At 44.9% G+C, this 23648-nt stretch overlaps 1 protein-coding gene across 1 annotated transcript in view; it reads left to right on the forward strand.

The window, feature by feature from the left end:
• The window catches only part of POLR3A (polymerase (RNA) III (DNA directed) polypeptide A, 155kDa), a 39571-nt gene extending 16145 nt beyond the window's left edge, over positions 1-23426 (forward strand). The window contains exons 15-31 of the mRNA XM_008568313.1: positions 564-728; positions 2996-3168; positions 5190-5301; positions 6498-6616; positions 7332-7469; positions 9228-9398; positions 10497-10610; positions 14784-14870; positions 14956-15038; positions 15636-15806; positions 16756-16849; positions 17041-17133; positions 18207-18371; positions 18770-18934; positions 19182-19313; positions 20424-20556; positions 22774-23426. Coding sequence (XP_008566535.1) covers positions 564-728; positions 2996-3168; positions 5190-5301; positions 6498-6616; positions 7332-7469; positions 9228-9398; positions 10497-10610; positions 14784-14870; positions 14956-15038; positions 15636-15806; positions 16756-16849; positions 17041-17133; positions 18207-18371; positions 18770-18934; positions 19182-19313; positions 20424-20556; positions 22774-22922 — 2264 coding nt within the window. The 3' untranslated portion in view covers positions 22923-23426. The remainder of the gene's footprint in view (positions 1-563; positions 729-2995; positions 3169-5189; positions 5302-6497; positions 6617-7331; positions 7470-9227; positions 9399-10496; positions 10611-14783; positions 14871-14955; positions 15039-15635; positions 15807-16755; positions 16850-17040; positions 17134-18206; positions 18372-18769; positions 18935-19181; positions 19314-20423; positions 20557-22773) is intronic.
• The last annotated feature ends 222 nt before the right edge of the window (positions 23427-23648 follow it).

The following is a 23648-nucleotide window of genomic DNA, read 5'->3' on the forward strand; positions in this document are numbered from 1 at the left end:
TGAAAAGTAAATGTTTTTGAAGGGCATTGATTTTCCTCAGGTTTATTTTTTCGAAAATGTACTCTCTGGTCTTTAAGATATTTTGGCTTCTTGTTTTCAATTGTGCTGTTTTTTTCTAGGTATGACTTTCATTTTGTTGTGGTATAGGCTGCTCATGATGGTGCCACTGTTAGTTTTAAATATCTTAGGTGAATAACAAATCACTTTACAATTTGTAAAGCACCTTGCTGTACGTGGTTTCATCTGATGCTCAGAATAGCCCATGACATAAAGGTGACAAGTGCTTAATATTGTCGTTCACTGTTCATGGGTGAAGAGAGCAAAAGACAGCCAGTACATTTCAGGGTTAAGACTGACCCCAGTTAACTAACTGGAGCTTCCATAGTTTTCAAAAGATCTTGGTATTCCCTTTTTTCTCTCAAAAAGCATCTTTAAAGGGAATTTCTATTTGCTGTGCTTTAACTTTCAGTACGGGCACATATTTTTTCAACTTCTTCAGCTTCCTTTTGGAATGAGGCAAAGTAATAAATAATTGTCTAAGTGCATGATCATTATTCTTCCAGATGTGACCATCCAGAACAGCGAGTTGATGAGTGGCAGCATGGACAAAGGAACCCTAGGGTCAGGATCCAAGAACAATATTTTTTACATTTTGCTGCGAGACTGGGGGCAGAATGAAGCTGCCGATGCAATGTCACGACTTGCCAGGCTGGCTCCTGTCTACCTCTGTGGGTATCTCAGCTTCCTCACTTAATGGCTGTCGTCGTTAGAGTTTTAGGAGTTTATGCTCTTTTGTTCTTTTACTGTTCTTTTTGTTCCCCCTCCACCACACACACCAGAAACAAAGATGCTTGTTCCAGGCTAAATCATTAATAGTTTTATTACTGAAATTAACGCAGTGCTGAGTTCTTTGCAGATTTGAATTTGCTTTTTAGTTCTCTTCTCAATCTGCAGTAGCTCCCTACTGCCTACCAGATAGGGTTGAATTACAGAGAAGGCCCTTCCTGAGCTGCTTCCAAGGTCCCTGCGGAAGCACTGTTGCCCTCTGGCCTTCCATGATTCAGCCCCACCAGATTACTCAGCATTTCCCCACTGTCCTTTCACTGTCCTGTTTGCTCTGTTTGTTCATGTTTCCTGACATTTGCATGCCCAGAGAATCTGTGTTCTACTCTCAAACTTGATTGACTCTGCCTGGGTATAAAATTCTAGATTGAAAATTATTTTCCCACAGAGTTTTCAAGGTGTTACTCTACTCTGTTCTAGTTTTCATAGTTGCTACTAAAGCGTACCGCCATTCTTACACACAAATTTCTGTATCTTAATTTTTTTTTTAATTCTGGAAACTTTGAGAATCCTGTCTTTGTTCTTGTTCTGAAAGGTCACAGTAATATACCCTTGTTGTGGGTCTTTTTTCATTCATTGTGCTAAGCCCTCAGTAAGCTCTTTTAATCTGCAACTATGTGTGCTTCAGTTCTAGAAATTTTCTTGGGTTTCTTTGTTAGTTTTTTCTCTTTTATGTTCTTTCTTTTTGGAACTTTTGTTAATTACATTTTAGAGCTCCTGGATTGATTCTCTAATTTTTTAAATCTTCTTTTCTCTATTTTTTTCTATTTTATTCTAAATTCATTTTATCTCCTAACACCTATATTGATTTTTAAAATTTTTTCACTATCGTGTATTTAATTTTCAATACTATTTTTCATTATTCTTATTTACAGGTAGTTTTTGTTTTTGGTTTTTTCTCTTAAGGCTTCCTTCTATTGATCCTTGGATATATCTTCTCTGATCACTCTGAAAATAGTCGTAGTTTTATTGTATTTGCTCCCTGAATTTTCTATTTCCTTTTAGTTTCTCCTTCCTGTGTATTTGTTGTCTTCTTTCATGTTAAAAACTTTCCTCAAATAGCCAGTGGTCCGTGGCTGTCCGTTCATATTTTAGGCATGAGGCACTGAAGCAATGATTGGAAATGGAGCTAACTGGCTGATGGACCTCTCAGCTCCCTGATTGAGCCAGGAGCCAGCTTTTTCACTGAGGGACTACCACATAAGCCTGTCAGTAACACTCTTCTCAAGGGAAGCTTGATTTCTCCAGAAATGGCTCTTCCAGTCTCAGTCTCCTACAGAAGGAAGATCCTGACTGCCGGGATTCTGGGAGCTGGATGGGGAAAGGGATTAAGGGCCCTCATGGAATATATAGACTTTCCCTCAGTGCCCTTATTTTCAGTCGTCCAGTCTGCCTATGCCTCGTATCCCTGAATCCAGAGCCTCTTTGATTCCATTTCTTAGGGGGTAAACTCCCCTCTCCCACAGGGTTAAGGGCTTGGAGCCTGTTCCTTTTACAGACTTTCAACCAGATTTCCTTGTTTCCAGAACATTCATCATCTCCTGCATCAGCAGAACATGGTGATCTGGTTTCCGAGCTTTCTCAGGCTCATTGGTCCTCCTATCTGAGGACGCTTTTAGGTGTCACCTTCCCTACCTGTTGAGCCGGTGCCACTTACCCGCCTACTCTATTTCTTCACATATTACGGTTAGGATTATTGATGGTGCCTATTTTCATCAAAGATGGAGTTTACATTTACTTCTTATTCTCTGTGTTTGGGAATGATTTCTGGAAGAGAATAGGGGCAGACTGGCCTCTACTGTGCGATCTTAGAACCAGAAGTCAGATGGGTCACTTTCCATAGCTCCCTTCTCAGGCCACTCCTTAGTATTTAATTGTGGTCTGCCTTATATTATAGTTACACGGGAATATTATTGTATTCCCACTAGTCTGTAAGGTCTCAGAGAGGACTCAACGAGCCTTAGACTGAGATAGGAAGCTTTTTAATTGATTGTGACAAATTCTGTGAGGATAGAAATGTTTTTATACTTCAAGCTATACATAGACTATAATATAGTACAAACTATAATATAGTAGGTATAAACTATACATAGCATGTTTACTGAGTAAATTTTATGGCTCTCTCATCCTACTTGGCCCACCAAATCTACAGCTAACCGGGGATTCTCAATTGGAATTGGTGATGTCACACCTGGCCAAGGGCTGCTGAAGGCCAAGTATGAGTTGCTGAACGCTGGCTACAAGAAATGCGATGAGTACATTGAAGCCCTGAACACGGGCAAGCTGCAGCAGCAGCCTGGCTGCACTGCCGAGGAGACTCTGGAGGTGAGTTTGGCGCTTTGGTGCAGGTTAGCCACTTCACGCTCACAGCAGCTGAAAGGGTGTGTGTCTACTGGGTTGTGCCCTAAGCCGTGAAGAGAAGGTAGCAAAGGAGAGTGGGAAGTAAAGGCAGAGGCTTTCATCCCATCTTGGCCCCGTGCTGGCTGTGTGTGTGCTCATTTGTTCACTGAGGGCAGGACCTTTGATCAGATCCTTTCCGTTCCCTCCAGTTTTCATGTTCTAGGTGGTAAGAACATGGCCATCTGTTCATTCAACCACATGGGGCTGCTCACTTCGGCATCACACTTGGGCCGCATATTAGTCCTTTTCTGTTGCTTATAACAATACCTGAAACTGGGTAATTACAAAGAAACGAAATTTATTTCTTACATTTTGGAGGCTGGGAAGTCCAAGGTCCAGGGAACACATCTGGTGAAGGCCTTCTTCTTGGTGATGACTCTGCAATGACATAGGGAGTCACTGTCCTATGGCAAGAATGGGCTGAGCAAGAGAGCCTATCCCACTTGCTGTCCTTTTAAAGCCATGCCCACTGCTCCATGAATGGATCAATCCATTCACAAGGGCACAGTCCTCACAATCTAATCACCTGTTAAAGGCCCCACCTTTCAATTACCCTAATTGGATTTTCCACCCTATTAGCACTGTTATGATGGGAGTCAAGCTTCAGTAAGTTTTGGGAGAACATTCAATCCACAGAAGGCCTCTTCCATAACTGATACCAGAGTGCTTCTGCCCTTTCTATTTTCAGCATCCTTTGAGTAGAAACCGGCACCACAGCTCTCAGAGTGGATGGTCTTTGAAAGAGACTTGGCCATAGAAGAGGGAAAATTCATGTCTAATAGTCATATGCCTAGTTTGCTGCCGCCTCACATTTAAAACTAGGTTAACTGAAATCTCAACCAGCATGGGTCAGAATCAGAATCACCAGCAGCCTCTGAGCCTGGAAGTCTCTCTCGAGCAGCCAGCTCAGGGGCCTGAGCACAGCAGGGTTTTGCTGGGCTGTCCTCTGCCTCCCTCGATGCTTTTGGTCCGAGCTTTAACTCATCTAAGTGTGGAAGAGAGGTCTTTAAGCATCAAGAAGTTTTCTGATTAAATAGATTTTTTGAAGCAGGGAGAAACCAGAATCGTGTGAGGTATTCACCAGTAGTCCATTCTTAATCTCACTGAGTCTTTTAAAAAAAAAAAGGAGATAAATGGATGTTTCTCAGTCGTACCTACCTAAAAAATGACCTGAGGCCTCAGCAGCACCAATTTTTAGTGGAACTATGACTCCTAACTGATTCGGAATCCTCAGTTGTGAGTTGAGGAGTAACAATCTGTGGATGAGCTCATGGGCCAGAATATTCCTGTAGAGTCACCTCATCACGTGCTTAGGTTGTGGGAGTTCAAATGTGTGCTTGGCAAGAAAAAGTAGACAGTCAAGTTTTATAAATAGTGTAAGCAGTTTTCTTTTACATACTACAGTCATGCATTTCATAGGGATTTTGTCACTGCCTGAACATCATGGAGTGCACTTACACAAACTTAGATGCTATTTTAGTATACACTTAGACTGTATGGTATAGCCGTTATAATCTTACAGGGCCGCTGTCCTATATGCATCCATCACTGCGCGGAACGTTATGCAGCACAGGACTGCACATGTTGTTTTATACTTTATGCATTTATACAGAGGCATGTGTGTGTATACACACAGCTATATATATACAGATATTTTGTTGCATAGGGTGCTATACACAGAGCCATGTACCTTCTATTTTCTGAGCTGTTTAAAGAATTTTTTAAGTTTTTGTTACCAATTTTTGCCTTTTGCACTGATTTTAGAATCTTCCAGAATGTGCAGGTATTTACATAGCTTGGTCCTTTAAGGCTCTGAAACCTTCATTGATTGAAAATCTGACATCTTGCTTAAATACTTTTAGAACTCTTTAAATGTCAGATTGAACATTTGTAGTCCGCAGAGCCAGTGAGGCCCGCTCCCCCACAGATCTCCTTTTTCCCACCAGGCGCTGATCCTGAAGGAGCTGTCTGTGATCCGTGACCACGCCGGCAGTGCCTGCCTCCGGGAGCTGGACAAGAGCAACAGCCCCCTCACCATGGCTCTGTGCGGCTCCAAAGGTGTGTGTGCGCCCATCCCCATGCCTGCCGTCAGCGTGTGCGCCATCCGGGCAGGCTGCTCGGGTGCCAGGAAATGTAACTCATAACTTCAAACAGGCATTTCATTCCTCTTAGGGCACATCTCTTTAAATCATAGAGAGACAGAGAGGGAGACTTAATTATTTGCTTTTTTTTTTTTTTTGTCTTTTTTCGTGACCGGCAACGGATCGCAACGCTCAGTGTCACGCCCGTACCGGACCGGGACCGGCAACGGGATCGCAACCCTCGGTGTTGTGCCCGCACCTCGCTCAGCCAGTGAGCGGCCGGTCTGTATGTGGGATCCGAGCCCTCGGCGGGAGCGCCACTGCACTCCCAAGCGGCGCACTGTAGCAGTACGCCACCGGGCCGGCCCGAGACTTAATTATTTGTTTTTTACAAAGTTTAATTCCTTTGGAGGAACTTGTTGGTAATCTGTGTGGATTTTTGAGTTTGAGTGTGCTTTGAGCAAACTGGATCTTTTAAAAAAATAAGAAGGATTTTTTAGTAATGTATTTAGTGATGTTACTCAGGCCCTTAAAGCATTAGGATTCATGACACTACATTCAAACTCAAAACCTCCATGCTTCTATTTCTGTAGATTTTCTCCAGTCTTTTTAACTTTGCTGCCTTTTTCCCCATTGTTCTCCTACTTCCTGCTCCTGGTACATACCTAGGCTTTCCCATTCCTCTGTCTTTGCTTCCTACCCTTCTACTCACTTTGCAATTCCTCCTCCCCCACCAACCCCCAGTCTCTCTCTATGTCCAAATCATAATGTCCTCCACACATCCAACCTGGTTGTTGCCACCTTCTAGAAGCCTCACCTGGTTCTTCCCCAGCTTTCCCACAAACCCACATAGCATGTTTACTGAGTAAATTTTATGGCTCTCTCATCCTACTTGGCCCACCAAATCTACAGCTAACCGGCGATTCTCAATTGGAATTGGTGATGTCACATGTGCTTCTGAGCTCCTCTCGCCCTCACCTCACCTTTCTCATGTTCCTGACAGCTCTGCCTTGTATTTATTGTGCTCTGTCCTTTACTGTCCCTTGACTATAAACTTATTGAGGATAAGGACCTGTGCTATGTAGTGTTCCTGTTATATATCTCTAATCTGCTTGCACTTCAATTAATGTCATTCCAGTAAATGAATGTTACATTCCTGCCCCGTTTCCCCAGGATCCTTTATTAACATATCACAGATGATCGCCTGTGTGGGACAGCAAGCCATCAGTGGCTCTCGAGTGCCAAATGGCTTTGAAAATAGGTCCTTGCCTCACTTTGAAAAACACTCAAAGGTAAGCAGTCACAGATCAGGTAGAACTTTGAAGGCCTGCTTATCTAGATTGTTCTCTAAGGAACACAGACCTATCCAGATCCAAAGCCGTTGGCCATTTCATGCAACATTTTTATATGTATATATTTTTTTGCCGTTGTATTGAGATATACTTCATATATCATGATATTCACCCATTTAAAGGATACAGTTCAGTGACTGTTAGTATACCCGCGGTTGTGCAACCGTCCCCACAATCTACTTTTAGAAAATTTTCAATGTTTCAACCCCATAAAATTAGCAATACATAGTTATGTTTTGGAGGTGGGCAGATTTGGTCCACAGGAAGGACATCTTGAAGGGAGTCATTTCCCAGAGAATGAGCAAGCTGCCTCTGTCAGCAGGGTGCCCTTTGAGGTCCCTGACTGCTTGCCTGCTTTAGGGATAACAGCCCAAGCTTAGGTTCCCCTGTCCTGAGCCACTTGCCTGCCATTGGCATACCACTAGCACCAGTGCTGGCCCTGGCTGGTACCTCACCCTTCTTGTCTCTGGTAAGGGTGATTTGTCCAAATTATTTCTCCCTTAGGAAAGAGCATAAAAAGCCCACTGTTACATGAGAATGCATTGGCCCGGTATTTATAGCCTAAGGGTGGGGCATTTTCTGATTTGAATAGATTTTAGAATTATGGACCTTGAACTTTTTTGTTTGATTTTTCTTTTTTCCTCCCTCTCTTTAGCTCCCAGCTGCCAAAGGCTTTGTGGCTAATAGCTTTTATTCTGGTTTGACACCAACCGAGTTTTTCTTCCACACAATGGCTGGCCGGGAAGGTCTAGTCGACACAGCTGTAAAGACAGCTGAAACAGGATACATGCAGGTAACTTGAAGAAATGTAGGCCATTGGCGAGAGAGTAGGACAGGGCTCTGCAGGTTTTGACTGTTCAGTGTTTGCACAGTTTGCACATGAGCTATGCCTTATCTGGTCTTGGTATTCAAAAAGAAAAATTTAGAAAGGTAGTTGCCCTGGAAATAAAAAATAAAGAAAAGTAAGTATGTTCCACATCATCCTGTCTACCTCAAATGATTAAGACCAGGCCAGAGTCGCATGTATCAAAACTCTATTATAGGAGAACAATGGCTGGAAGTATATTCTGGGACATGTCATTTAACTTCACTGAGCCTGTTCCCTAACACATGAAAATGTGATGATTGGTTGTTGAGAGGACTCTGCCTCTCACTTTGCAACTGTTTATGTAACTCATTGGTATCATTCTAATTAGCTCCAGTAACTTATTACAGTGCCCGCTGGAGGGCTTGGACACTTAGAGGGAAAGTTGTTTCTCCAGTGAGTGCATAGCTCTGGGATAACAGGCTCTGGGGTACAGGGTTAAACTAGAGGGTTCTCTGTGCTTTTGCTTCTCAAACTTTACCCTAATGGCAGAGGAGTGAAATACATCTCGACTGTGTTCTTCCATAAGACCACAGGCAAAGAATTTCTTTTCAGTCTCTAGTTATCATTTCTACTCTCTGCTCTATAATTCTACTATGTTTGTTTGAAAAAAAATTTTTTAATGTTTTTAACTACTTACAACAGCAGGTAGAGTCGACATTTGAAGCCACTGGGCCATGAACTTGATGTGGCTTTGTGTCCTCTCCCTCCCTGTTGTGGAAACTTGGCCCTTGGCGAGCTGGGAAATCAGGACTGACAAACCAGACATGTGAAGGGTGGGCCACAACCAATAAGGGTGATTAGGGTGAAGGCGGAGTCAGTAGACACCTCTTTCTATAACTGCTTCTGTACCTGGAGTATCGTAACCTGATACTTTTAATCATCTTGTGATGGGAAATTGCCCTTCAGTTTTGTAACATGCTGCTTTTGTCAAAAACCCAACAGACTGTGAGATGCTTTTACCTCTCTCGTTTTGACTTTATTTTTGTCTTTCCCTTTTCGAGATAGAGAGTATGACTTTCCTAGAGCAGCGTTTTAACCTAGAACAGTCTAGTTGTGCCATGAGGGATTTTTCTTTCAAAGTTGCTTGGAAGATTTCTTTTTCTTGAATTCACTGAACCACCATTGCCTTGCTGGCTGGAATGCTGTGCTGATGGATGGTTCTCCCTAAGCAGATTTGAGAAGTGTTTGCTGCCTGCTGTTTCAGACACAATGCTGTTGCTGTTTTCCCTTCTCCCTCTGTCCTAGAAGAGGTCCTCCACCTGATCTGCTATCATTCATATTGAAGTCTGCAGGGATCCTGGTTTAAGTTCTGTTTAGAAATGCAAAGCTATTGCATTAACTCATACCTTAGGGAGAAAGAGAGGGAAGGCAAAACAGCCTAGGGGAGCAGTGTTTGCAGCATCCTTTGGGGGTGATGGTGTTTAAATTGCATGTTTCTAAAATACGTAAGTGCCAGAGGTGGGAGCATGTTGTAAATCCCACCATACAGGCTAGCAAGGCACTCTTGGTCTTATTGTTCTTGGGGTGATGGGACTCTTTTCAAGGGATTTCTAAAATAGTGTTTTTATTTGATTAAAGTGCTTGTAACCTTGAAACTTTGAGTTGCAAATCTCATCTTCTGCACATGTGACTAGTTGTCTTAAAGCAACTGAACTTGTGTTTTTTCTCCTTCTTTTCCTTTAGAGAAGGCTTGTAAAATCTCTTGAAGATCTTTGCTCCCAGTATGATTTGACAGTCCGAAGCTCTACGGGTGATATCATTCAGTTCATTTACGGGGGAGATGGCTTGGATCCTGCAGCTATGGAGGGAAAAGATGAACCTTTGGAGTTTAAAAGGGTTCTGGACAACATCAAAGTAAGATTTAGCATTATATCTGGGGTTAGAGTGTTTTCAAGGGTGTTTCTTTAGAATGAAGGTTCCATTTAGAATACCACTCCAGTTAATACTTGGGTCATATCTCCCCAAATACTGGATTAGTATCTTTTCTCTTTGTGTTACACTGCATATCCAATATTAAAAGGAAAAAACTTTTTTCCAATTGAAAGTCTAGTGTTGGTAGTAATCAAATGCAAACAGAAGAGGGCTTTAGTTTCTCTCTTTGTCTAGTAGACTATACTAGAGACCAGTTTTATAAGTCATGGGTGTTGAAAAGCAGGCATAATTCACATACTTTACATGGGAATATAATTTGGAAGAACTTTTTTGGAGGCTAGTTTGACAATATTGATCTGAATTTAGTGTGTGTGCCTTTTGACCCAACAGTTCCACTTACAGGAATTTGCCCGCAGAAATGATCTAAATGTGCCAAAAACGTTTCTCCAGATTGTTTACAGGAGAGGCAGCAGAGAATAGGTCAAATACATTACGGGCCGTTCGTACAATAGAATGATAAGCAGCCATGAAGACGTTGGGAAATCCCGCGGGCTTGAAGAGTGGGAGGGTATTTTCACTCTTGAAATGTTTGGATTTTTTCTAAACCACTTATATTTTTAATGCAAATCTGGGGTGGGGTGCAGGTGGGGGAGTAATGGAACAGCACCCACTGAATAGCTCAGAAATCTCTGTACTGGATGGAGGATCCCTTTATCTGGTTTTTTTGTTTGTTTTTTTAAAAAGATGACCGGTAAGGGGATTTTAACCCTTGTCTTGGTGTTGTCAGCACCACACTCAGCCAGTGAGCGAACCAGCCCTCCCTATATGGGATCCGAACCCGTGGCCTTGGTGTTATCAGCACCGCACTCTCCCGAGTGAGCCACAGGCCGGCCCCATTTATCTGGTTTTTACCTTCATGTGAAAGGGAGAGTCCACACTTTGTTTTGAATGAAAAATCACAGGTTGCTAAAAGCTCACTCTGGGTCAGGTTGTTTCCTTTCTTATAAATTCTTCCATCTCATACTGCTCCCTTTTACATCACCTGCACGCACATAACTCGGTTTCCTTTTGATACTCAAGGCAGTTTTCCCATGTCAGAGTGAGCCTGCTCTCAGTAAAAACGAGCTGGTGCTGACCACTGAGTCCATCATGAAGAAGAATGAATTCCTCTGCTGCCAGGACAGCTTTCTGCAGGTAAGCTCCTCCAGGTGGTGGCCGTCGCACCCAGCTGGGCTGTTAAAGAGAACTTGGTTTGCCAAGTGCCAACAGGTGTATTTTTATAAGCCGCGGTTTGTGTCTGTGGTTTGTTTGTTTTTACACATATGATGGTTCCTTTGTTAAAAAGTTCAAGCAGGGCCTAGGTAAAATCTCATCAGCCAACATGAAGAATCTATCTCATGTCTTTCCTAGATTATCTTTCACACAAGCTTTTCTCTGTTAGAAGAGAAGCACTTTGGTCAGAGAACTGATTTTTTTAAGCCCTATCCCTGGCACCAGCCTACTGCCCATTTTCTCACCCCGTAAGCCAACTCTTCCCTCAGTCGTTCTGAACCCCAGTAACTGGTGGTAGTAGTAATAGTATTGTTTTAATGCCATTATTTTAAATTGGTCGTTCTCATACCATTTTAGGACCAGAAATCCATTGAGTTGGCCTTTCTTATTCTTCCAGGGAGCTGTTCCCTTGATAACCTTTCAAGGTTTTTTGGTTGATTTAGTTTTTGTTTTTTTGATTGTGCTGACTTACTCAAGCAGCTCCTTCAAAGGCAGGGCAAGATCAGCAGGCCAAGGACGAATGTGTCCCTTTCAGTATGTCAAAAATAAAAACAGTAAGTGAAACTTAAATGAGAATGTTTTCAGTAAGGAAACTCTTTGCTCCTTCCAATCATGTTTTGAGGGGTAGAGACTCTTCTAGATCTTGATATGTTTAAAATCATAGTATGGCCTAGCTGAGTAACTTTGTTTTGTTTTCTTCCCCGGAGGTTTTCTTCCTCTTTTTAAAAGAAAAAAACTAACAAATTAGAATTGTGATTTGGTTTTTCTACAAGAATTTGTTTACTTATTTATCTTTCTGTTTATCCTCAAAGACCTTAACTGAGACAGGTTATGAGAACTGTAATGAGGTACTGTTCTCAGCGTGCTGTGAATGCTGAACATCAAGGGGTTAATTGTAGCAGCACTCCAGCTGTTTGTCAGCGTCAGAGACAACAGATTTCTGTCTCAGTTCTGGCAGACATGGCTTCTCTTTAGACCAGTTCCTTTCTTGCCTTTGACAAGGTTTATTTAATAGGTGACCTCCTGACTAGCAGTATATGTTAATTCAGTGAGCGCTGGTTCAGCCCTCACCATATGTCACATACTCTGCAGATCCCAGGGACACAAAGATGACTAAACATGTCCTCACCCTCCAGTAGCTCACAGTCTGATGAACTCAGATTTGCCAAGAGCGTTTAAAATCCACTGGCCAGAGTAGGTTTGCCTGAGCCCATGAAATGTTCTCAGGCTCTAGCCCATACCAGACCTGAGGCGACAGAGGCAGCCCCTGCCAGAGGCCAGTGCCCATGCTCACAGACTTGCCGTGCAGTATGAGAGTCTTAACTACTGGTTAATCTTGTGATTAATTACCTGCTGTTGCTATGTTGTAAGTTCCCTCTAGTATGCATGGATTGATTCAGCTGAATTCTTATTAGCTTGTTTCAATTTTCATTTCCTCCTTTAAACCTAACTTCCAGAATATCAGCCCTAACCTCTGTGTAAGGAAAGTCTTTCCTTTCAGCAAAGCCACTGGAAGCATGTCCATGGGGGTGGCCCCAAGCGATGTCATTGCCAGCGCCTCAACTGGGGGGAATGGTTTTAGGTGTGTGCTCTTTTTACTGCTTATGTGTGTAGATTTCCTCACAGGTGAAAATCTCCTGGGTCCTCTTGGCCTTAGGTCTCGCTCCTGTTTCCGTGTGCCAACAGGTGAGGTAGGCTTTAACACCAGCAGTCAAATGGCAAATCTGGGCCAAGTGGGTTTTCAGGAGCTTTCTCTAAAGGACCCAGCCACAGCCAGCCAAGCAGGCAGGGGGCAAAAATCAGTAATGTAAAAGAGGCCCTTTACGCTGAATGACACAGAGGGAAGATGCAGTGGCGGCATGTATGCATGCCTTTGGTTTTTCCCACTGTTAGGCAGAGCATGCCAAGAGAGATGGTTCTGCTGCCCTCTCCAGCTTTGTTTTTTTACCTCTGGTTTGCAGTCACTGACGGTGTCTGAAAATATGCTCTCGGACTCATAATTAATAAGTGAGTCTTGAGAATTTATTAAAAAGAGACTCGAGAATTTTCAAGGTCTTGCAAATTAAAGTCCTTTCTTAAGTAAATGTCCTTATTGTGTAGAATAAACAATAGCTGAGTTGCAGGGTAATGTGTGTCTCCACACTTTCTCAATGGGAAGAGAGCTGGCCAATACGGGCAGTCATGAGAAAGCCATGTTCGTGGAAGAGGAACAGCTGGGTGTGATGAACCTCCCAGGTAGCCGCTTGGACACCTGGGCTCCTGGGAGACACTGAATTTCCCATTGGGCAAAGATGACATCACAAAAACCCCTTCCCAGAGAACAGACTTTGGAGAAAGCATCTGACTTTGTGGAGAGGCCCATTGCTTCGGCCAAGCCCCTACCTCAGTGCTTTCCACTTGAGGGTGATGGGACTAAATGCCACGCTGCCTCTCAGGGAGGTCTGGCCAAGCGAGGCAGTAGGTGGCTGGGAAAGGCATGCAAGCCATGGCCCATGTGGACATAGGAGCTAAGGCTGCTTAAACATAAAAGTGTAAAGTTCTGGTGTTTAGCTTTCAGGAAACGTAGTAACTAGAAATTGCAATGTAGTCTATGACTAAAGAGATTTTTTTTCACAAGATTAATAGAGAATGGGGCTAGGAAGTCTTGAGCTCCCTAGGGGCTCCTTATAGGATTTTATTTTTGCAAAAGTGGGCTTCCCGTTCAGGCTTATGTGTTTTCAGCTATGTCTGAGTAGACTCTGAGCAGGTATGCTGGCCTTCTCCCTGGATGCCCCTGAGGCTTTTTGGCCACCACAGTATGCAGTCTGCCTTTGCGCCAGCCCACTTGTCCACCCATGTGTGTAGGTCTGTCCTCAGCCAGCCATACAGCACTGGACACCTGCAGTTGCTCACTCACCTTCACTGCCACCATGATTTGTTCACAGTCATTGAGGGAAATGATATGTACAGAGGCTGCTGAAGGGAGGCACAGTCTGTCCACTTTTCTCATATTCTCAAAAACATCCCCAGGTCAAACCAGAGCAGCCGATTGCCGGCTCCCAGGCCCATGATATAATGGCCTCTGAAGGGCTGTTGCTACTGCACGGTGTGTTCCAGCAGCTCACCCTGAGAAGCGTGCTAAGAGCCAGTCTTGTAGCACTTGATATTTGACCTGGCATGAGCAGGACGTTTGCTGCTGCTGTGGAAGTAGTCCCGAAGAGAAGGTGCTGGCTGGTCCCATTTCAGGAGTACTGGTGGACTGGGTTTATTCCATGGACACACTGTAAATTGTAAAACATGTTTTCTCCTTTGAATGGCTACCAGGAAACTTAGCATCAGGTCTGTAGTCCTTAGCTGCGCCCTGCTGATCCTCCGCATGACATATTTTTCACCACCTTCTTTGCTCTATTTTGTCGTCATCCTGGGGCTTAGAGTGTTATCCTTAAATACAGTGGAAATAGCGTATATACTGTTTCACATCTGGCTTTGAGACTGGTTTCCAGGAATCCTCATAAAGTTCTAATTGTGTGTGGGAAGGGAGCGTGAGGCTGGATCGGGCTTGGATTGTAATACAGAGGCGAGGGTCAGACGGGGAAAGAGAATCTGTGGGTGGGGAGTGTTTTCTCTGAAATGAAGGTAAGCTCAAAGCATGTGTTTGAAATGCATGGAGTGTCTGCATAGCAATGCTTTAGCTGGTGGCATTTAAATCGATCATAATGGCTTCAGAAGAAACCCTCAAAATTAATCGATCCAGAGATGAAAAGTCTAAATGGTACAGTTATACCTGTTCTGAGCTGTGTTTATGTGGGCCACGTGGTGTACTGGGGAGCAGTAGGAAAAACTCCACATGCTGTGTAAGGCCCGAGGATAGCAGTGCCATGAGCACTGAGCAGAAAGACCTTAGGAAGAGCTGAACCAGTGGAGTGAGTGTCAGGGGTGTAGGTGGCATGTGTGTTCCTTGGACAGTACAGTATCCATATTGTATCCTTTATATGATCTGTTTAGCTACCACTAAAATAGGATGGACTCGTCATATGTTACTGAAGTTTATGAATTGAATCATGTCATCAGAATTACTGAGAAACATGCAACTGATTTTGCTGTGTAACCTTTCAGGAAATAAAGAAATTTATTAAGGGGGTTTCTGAGAAGATCAAGAAAACCAGAGATAAATACGGCATCAATGATAACGGCACTACTGAGGTAACAGCCTTCCCAGTGCTAGAACACCGAAGTTGTTCGCAGGTGCTGCCGGCCCTAACTCTGCACTTGGCTTTTGTTTTTCCAGCCCCGTGTGCTGTACCAGTTGGACCGTATCACCCCCACACAGATAGAAAAGTTTCTGGAGACCTGTAGGGACAAGTACATGAGGTAGGGATGCTAATTGTCTCCGATGGCCAGGTGTCCACATAGGTCTGTCACGTCCTTCCTATTTCACCAAGGGTACAAAATCCTGTAGCAGCACCACTTATTAGCCACCAGTATTTGAGATTTTGTCACCTCTTATTTAGGGACTCTATTGGTTCACTAGGCTGGATGCTCCAAGATGTGGAAATAATTGCAAAGAAATTTCTGAGTGTCTTCTCCCCACGGAGAAACTAACTATATATATGGCAGTTGCCAGCTGCTCTGTGCACCTTCAGTACCATTTGTTAGCAGACCATTTAGATCTCCAGGCAGTAGACGTCGGGCCCATCCATCACATGCTGACCACAAGGAGCCAAGCACAATTCAGTTGCATTGTCAACCTGCTGTGACCATCGCTTTCCCCTGTCTGCACCTATTCCTGGTCTCTGCCAGGCCCTTCTTCTGTCACAAACAGAGCGTGGTCTGTTGCCAGTTCTTTCCTGATCCTAATGGCATCTATATTTTTTCTGTTGAAAAGCAATAACCAGAGGCCTGTCCCCAGCAGTTTTGCTGGACTTTCCTTTGTCACGTTGTATTCTCATCAATGCCTTTTCCTTCCAGGGCGCAGATGGAGCCAGGTTCTGCAGTGGGTGCGCTCTGTGCCCAAAGCATTGGCGAGCCGGGCACCCAGATGACCCTGAAGACTTTCCATTTTGCAGGCGTGGCCTCCATGAACATCACACTGGGTGTGCCCCGGATAAAAGAGATCATCAATGCTTCCAAAGCCATCAGGTGTCTGGCTCTGGCTCCCTTTTGTTCTCACACGCATCTGTCATGTTCCTTGAGAAACAGTGATCGTCTAATGAGACATTGCCTCAAACTCTGGGGGCATGCTTGCTATGTTAATTATATTTTAGTTAAAACAACAGCCACTGAAGAAAAAAACAGTCTAAACTGGATACAGTCAAAATGGAAGCAGTAGGTTTTTTATGGCCATTAGTCACATGAAAGAGAATATAAAAAATGACGAGGAAAATTGAAGTGGTGTGTCAGTGGAGATTTCCTCTTTTTGATGCCATTATTCCCAGCTTAAATAGGCTTGTCCGATGTGTCTACTGCTAGGCCTGCAGCCATATTCTGTGACTTCCCTGGTGACTTCCCTGGTGATTTCATGATAGGGTTTGTAGGTGATCTGAAGCTGGAAGAAAGAAAAGTGCATTCCTTTAGTAACAAAAATCATGATTTCACCTGTAACCCGAATGTGTCAAAACAACAATAAATAGCATTAAATGAAAAGTATCTGCACTTTGCTGTAGAATAGCAACTGTAGACGTTCGGGGTAGTAAGAGCTCTGCCTGCTGCCTCTGGCCTGGTCTGATCAGTCCCAGCAGTGTGTATTCAGGAAACACCATCCAGAATAGTGAGGATGGAGGCTGATAGCCAGTGGTCAGAGGAGCTGGAGGCATTCCTGGAGTAGAGGTAATGGGAGTGAGAGAGGGAAAAAAATATTTTTTGGAAAGTCTTTTCATTCACTGATTGAATAGGTTGCCTGGGGAGCTCCAAGAATAGTAAGTCTAAATGAGAATGTGTGTGGAGCCCTTAGTAGCATGCTTGACACACGGTAAATGTTCAGTAAACTGCAGTTGCTACGATTCTAAATAGTGCTCAGATGTCACAAAGCAGTGGTCTTCAAACAAGCTCATTTGCTGTGCTATAATCGTTTTTCCTCTGCTTCTCACAGCACTCCAATTATCACAGCACAGCTAGACAAGGATGACGACGCGGATTATGCTCGCCTGGTGAAAGGGAGAATTGAGAAAACCCTCTTGGGGGAGGTAAGAAGAAATCGCTGTTGATAACAAGAAAATGCGATCAGGAGTGTTGCAAGGCAGTGTCAAAACCAGCTGCAGAGGATTGTCCAGTCAATAGTGGCCATGCTCCTGCAGCTCTTTAAAAAGGCAGGCAGATGGTAGCTCTCAGGAAAGGAGAAATGACTGGTTAACGTTCTCATCTTTTGCCACTACAGATTTCAGAGTATATTGAAGAAGTGTTTCTTCCTGATGACTGCTTTATTCTCGTCAAGCTCTCCCTGGAGCGGATTAGGCTTCTGAGACTGGAAGTGAGTCACGTAATTAAATGTGCAGAGGAAGTCATCCTGTTGGTCCCAAGATTGGTTCTGATAAACTAGGTCAGGAGCTGAGCAAGACAGAGAAAGCATTGCAGAGGCTTCTGTTTGGTTTCTGTTGTTTGCATTTCTGTACCTTTGCATTTGCTCTTTCTAATAAACCTGACCCTAATACAGGTATGGCCATCTAACGACACACAGGAAAAAAAATTAATTAATTAAATTTAAAAATAAAGACACACAGGAAACTAGGAAATTTTGCACAGGCCACAATACCAGTTCCCTGTGACATGGTACTAGATAATTGGTCTCCTTGTCCATCTTCTCAGTGTCTGCAGGACCCAAGGGCCAGCTGTGTCTTACTCATCTGTGGGCCTAGCACTCAGCATGGCACCTGGCTAGTTTGGTAAATATTTTTAGATGGGTAGATTAACCTGCTTAAACTGGCATTTATGGGTATTTAACAGCCCATTCTCTCAAGTACCAAATTCAAGTGTTGCCCAGATGACAGCTGACTCCAAAATTTAGCAGCCAGTTCTCCAATTTGGGAATGTCTCTCGCCTGTCTCTTGCCACCTGCCTTGTGGCCCTGTTACCAGAACTGAGTTGCATCCAGGAGTGTAGCACACAGACAGCTGTGGTGGCATCCACTGAAGCTTTTAAACTGTCCTGGTCTCCATCCTCCCCAGAGCTCCCCACTGAGGCTGCGTGTGTTGCCATGAATTGAGCACTGATTTTTAACAGGGAAAATATTCATTCTTTGGAGGTAAAAAGAATCTACTCTTTTTATGAATAAAGCACAGATACACATACAGTACATAAACAGATAAGAACATGCTTCAAAAAGTTCATGGAAATATCTATATGGTCTTTTAATTCTATTTTCCTACAAACTTTTTGAAGTATCCTATGTACTGTATCTGTGGTATTAAAATATCATGGTGGGGGGTGATTAGGGAAAAAAATGACTAAAAAGGCTTCTAAGAGAGGCAATAACAAAGGGCGAAAAACACTGGGATTGGAGCCTCTAACCCTCTATCAGTAATGTCCACACATGCCACCTTGCAGGTGAATGCTGAGACAGTGCGGTATTCCATCTGCACGTCCAAGCTCCGCGTGAAGCCCGGTGACGTGGCCGTTCATGGTGAGGCTGTGGTGTGTGTCACCCCCAGAGAGAACAGCAAGAGCTCCATGTACTACGTGCTGCAGTTCCTAAAAGAGGATCTCCCTAAGGTGAGATAAAAGTTGCTTCTAATGGAGAGATGGCATTAACCTGTAGTGTAAACACCAGAAGCAGGAACCCTAAAGACGTTGTCACTACTGCGACTGAGGATGGCGTCCCATTTCTTCATTTCTTCTTTGACACATCTGTATGGAATCCATCCGATTTTTTCTTCTTAGCACTCACCAGCTCCACCTGTTAGAGTCCTCTCTGCTCTGTCATGAAACTGTTGTTAGAGTGGGGCATGGTCCCCTAACTTCTGCTTTTCCCCCTAGCCCCCAAAACAGCACACAGGCACTCTCAGGTTTAGTATGCTACTCATAGCCACAGCCAGGAGCTGAGTTGATCAAGGTAACAAACCCGGGGCATGACGTGCCCAGTTGTCACAACCTTGTGTCTCTGAATCCAGGTGGTGGTGCAGGGCATCCCAGAGGTGTCCAGAGCTGTCATCCACATCGACGAGCAGAGCGGAAAGGAGAAATACAAGCTGCTGGTGGAAGGTGATAACCTACGGGCAGTCATGGCCACCCACGGTGTGAAGGGCACCCGAACCACCTCCAATAACACCTATGAGGTACCGCTCACCCCATGGGACTACTTAGAGTTGCGCTGTCTCCCTCATGCCCCCTGTAGGCCCTCAGCTGGTTCCTGGCACACTTCTCCAACCCTCCTGTTTGCTCTGGGTCTACCACTAAAATTGCCCAGCATTCATTTCTGGAAGATGGCACAGGGTTTGCTTTGAGCCTGCAGGATAGAAGAGGAAGTAGAAGCTGCGGTAGCCATGGAAGGGGCTGCTTCCACTCATCCCTAGCTCTCCATAGGTGGAGAAGACTCTGGGCATTGAGGCTGCCCGCACAACTATCATCAACGAAATCCAGTACACGATGGTCAACCACGGCATGAGCATCGACAGGAGGCACGTGATGCTGCTCTCTGACCTGATGACCTACAAGGTTCGTGGGTGGGGTGGCTCCAGAGAGAAAATAGGATGTTACCATCACCCACAAACCAAAGCGTGGTGGTCAACCTGGGTGTTCTGGTCAAAGCCAACATGACGATGGCAACCTCAGGGCAGACTCATACCCAGCAGGTGTGGTGAGGAGGAGAGCTGTAGCAGGGTTTTGTCCCCTTTCTGAGTTTTACCCTAGAGCCACTCTAGCCATTGCCAGAAGCCCAGGGATGCCCATGGCGAGCCAAGGTGTTTACTCTCTGTTAAACCCATTCACCACACCTTTGCCATAGCCATTTCCAGGGAAATAAGTTAACATGATCTGAAGTGGGAGGCTTGTTCAGTGGGGAGGCAGTGCTGAGGCTGGTTGGTTATTCTTTTTTCTCTTTTCCCAGAAACTGTATTCCCTTTTTCCCTCTAGCAGTGCCATAGGGCAGCAGGTTTTCCTGACACCTCCCCAAACAAGCCTGTAGTGCATTGCAGAACCTGGTTTGGAAACCAGGTGGGGGATATAACCAATTTCCTATCTGAAGAAAAGACAGTTTTACATCTTCCTTTCCAGGCTTATTCTTTATGCATATGCTATTGTACTATAGTTGCAGTAAACAGTGTATATGCAGTTTTTATCCTGACTTTTTATAAAACATTACAAATATTTTGCATGTTGTTTCATAGTTTTTACAAATACGCCTTTTCAGTAATGACACAATATTCCTTTGAATGGAAGTACCTAAATTTCGTTAACTCTTTTATTATTTGAGGCTTTTAACTTGTTTATATTTTTTAGTTCTTTGAGCCATAATAAACATCCTCAGAAGTATTCCCTTTTTTCAAAGTTAGATTGTTGATTCTAGTTCTCAATTCTTAACGCTTTGTTCTGTTGGCATCTAGGTGCAAGTAAGCGCAAGGTTCCATGTTGTCAGTGACCGGCCACCTCAGGGGGACACATGGGCTGAACCAGTAGCTGTTAAGGTCCTTTTCAAACCTGAGGCACTGATTTGCACCTCTGTTTGGCTGGTGTTTGTTTATCCTGTTGAGGGGACTCACAGGGCTTTGGTTGTGAGCTTCTCTAAGTGGCATGAGTACCACTCTGATTCTTCCTCCCTTGACGCAGGGCGAAGTCCTGGGCATCACCAGGTTTGGCCTGGCCAAGATGAAGGAGAGTGTGCTGATGCTGGCTTCCTTTGAGAAGACGGCTGACCATCTCTTTGACGCTGCCTACTTCGGGCAGAAGGACTCCGTGTGTGGTAGGCTTGATGTTTCTAGGAGCAGCACCAAAGACCTTTATTGTTTGCAGCTTAGGCTGTGGCTAGGGCTTCCTGCGGTGAGCAAACAGAGTAGGCAGAGCTTTTACGAGGCATTTCAAAAAGTTAGCGATTCAAAAAGTTAGAATTAAAAGATAACACAGGTCTTTCCATGAACTTTTTGAAGACCCCTTGTATATTTTAAAGAATGAAATCACAGATTACAGAATTGGAACTGATTGGTCTTTTATCTCCAACGCCTGGATATGGCATCCTGCACACACACACACCCACCCCCCAGTCTGTTATGAGGCTTCTCTCTGTCAGTACAGACAGGTTTTGGTCTAAGAAGAAAAGAATGACCCTGAGCATGGAGGAATTTTTCTGGCTATACTGATCCTGAACCCCTTGTGTGTGCCAAGATGGACAGGACAGGGGCAGTGTCACGGCCACATCAGGCAGTGAGTGGCAGGGTCAGCCTGCCATCTGGACTCCCTGGGAAAGGCAGAAGGTGAGCTGTTTACATTTGTTGAGCTCCTGTGCCTGGCACCGTGTGCTAAGTGTCTCGACCCACCCATGAGGGGTAGGTGTTAAACCCTTTCACAAGTGAGAAGACCGCAGTGACTAGCTTGCTTGCTATCGGGTCCAAGTGCGGAGTCTCACCTAGCACTATGCTTCATCCTCCCCTCCCCACACCACGGGGGCGTGCTGCCCTGGGAGTTAGGGAGCGTCAGGGAACTGCCACCACAACAGGCTTACCCACCTCTTCCCTGAGGCCAGCGCTGACTGCTGGGATTTGCTTTAGCCTTTCTGATTCCACAGCAAGACCCTGCAGGCCCCAAGTGGGAGTGGTGGAGGGGCTGGGGCTCAGGAGATTCAGTTACCTGCCCCAGGTCACAGCCTGTCAGGCCCAGGCAGGGATTCCAAGCTGGCTGCCGCTCCCAAGCCAGAACTCTACTTCCCAGTAGCCATTCCCTGACTCACCTCCTATTCTTGGAGAATTTGCCAAACAGGTGACGGTCAGCTGGGGCCCCATTCAGAGTGTATGTCTGTTTTTTGCCACTAAGATTAACTCTTTCTCCTTTCAAAAGGGATGTAGAGATTGAAAGATCGGAGATGCAGGGAAAGAGAAATTACATAGTTCTTTAAGATAAACAAGGGTGAAAGGAAAGGAAAAGGAGCAGAGATTGGGGTGGGGTGAGAGGGAGGTGCACGGGAGAAGCCAAGGCAAAAAAGAAGGCAAGTTTTGACAGTTGGACTAAGACCCAGCATCCCAACCCTGACGCCAGGAAATGGCCTTTGCTGTAGCCCTGTGGCCCCACCTGCTGCAGCTTCTGATCAGCCAGCCCATCCCCACTGTGAAATTTTCCCCTCCTCCTGGTCCTTTAGCACACTGTAAGCCAGTATTAGCCATGTCTGCGTGTTGGTTTTTAGTTTTGTCATTTGCCTCTCTGGTTCCTTGTTAGCACAAAGCCTAGAACATAGCAGCCACTTGCTTGTTGTAGAATCAGAAGCCTGATGCGAAGCTAGCGTTTGCATCTTATAAAAGCTGAAATGGAGCTTGGAGAAAGAACTGCACCACCCCCTTCCTCTTGCAACTCTATAGGAGCCCTGCCTTCTGAGCATTTCAGATTAGGGCTGTGGATCTCCAAGGCTCGGTTGCTGTGAGGCCTGGCCCAGCCCCTTCCCCTGAGCACAGCTAACAACTGTCTGCTGCAGTTTCCAAGGGGATTGTAGTCTGCTGACTCGTCCCCAGGTGTTTGCTTTTCTCTGGGCTCTAAGTTAAGGAAGCACTGGGTGGCAAACTTAGGGTTTTATGAGCATCATTCAGTATCTCTGCTGTCCAAGTTGATTGTTCTCAAGGGCAGAGCCCTCCCGGGGTGTCTTTGGCCCAGATTGCAGAGGAGAACTGGCTGAGCTGACTCAGTCTCCGATTAGCTGCCAAGCTGTGAGTGGGCACTATTCTTTCCCCAAGGTACAGAATTTCCTCCCGCTGTCCAGGAGCGAGGCTAAGACTGATTCACAGGCTAAGACTGATTCACAGCCATCCCGTTTCATAGATGGGAGGTGAAGTGATTTGCCCTAGTTCAACCCGTTGATGAGGAGTGGAGCTGGGGCTCAAATCCCAATTTTCTGACACTTAAGTCAAAATAGTCTATCCCTGCTGAAAACCCACCTGTGTGTTAGAAGCTCTCTGATCTCAATTCTCATTGGTTTCAGGGGTGTCTGAGTGCATCATCATGGGAATCCCGATGAACATTGGCACCGGACTCTTCAAGCTGCTCCACAAGGCTGACAGGGACCCAAACCCTCCCAAGAGGCCTCTGATCTTTGACACAAATGAATTCCACATCCCCCTTGTCACATAGTCCTGGGGGAGAGGGGACCATTCCTGACCTCAGCTCCTTGTCCTATCTGCAGCTGACTTAGAAGAGCTTTATGCTCCCTTGGACAGAGGCCCTGCTGTCCCCACCTGTGCCAGCAATCAGAGAAGGCCCCTGGCATCCCCAGGAGTGGCTCCTCCTTCAGTAGGCAACAGTTCACACCCGTGACCCTAACTGTACCACGCTGCTTGGGAGAACTGAGGGTTGGTTGGTTGGTTGGTTTGGCTAAAACCTAATCTGTGGAAAACTGAGCACCTCCTGGCCACCCTGCCTCCCTGGATTAAGAGGAGGCCCTGGCTTGCAGTACTGCCCATCCCACCTCGCTGCATCCTGTCCATCGCTCCCAGTGGTGTCTTCACACCTGACCGTGAGCAGGTCTACACCCCGCAAATGCCAAGACACATTTCTGATTTTCCAGAATCTCTGGTAATGCTGGAATCTCTCAATGTGACATACTCTTGTAAATATTATTACTATTATTTATTTGTTCCACTTGAGGGATTTGGAATTTTTGTTGTTATTTTGGTTTTACTCTTGAAGCCAAGAAGCTATAGAAACCAAGAAAAGCAGCATTGAAGTATCACTGGAAAAACTAGTTTAACAAATAGGACCGTCTAGGATTCGTAACTTAGCTGAGACTGTCATGAGACCCACCTGCTCTGAAACGTCTTCCATAGACACCCCTAGTGACCCTGATGTTTTCATCTACCT

This window comes from Galeopterus variegatus, unplaced genomic scaffold (genome assembly GCF_000696425.1).
Source record: "Galeopterus variegatus unplaced genomic scaffold, G_variegatus-3.0.2 Scaffold397, whole genome shotgun sequence".
Taxonomy (NCBI): Eukaryota; Metazoa; Chordata; class Mammalia; order Dermoptera; family Cynocephalidae; genus Galeopterus; species Galeopterus variegatus.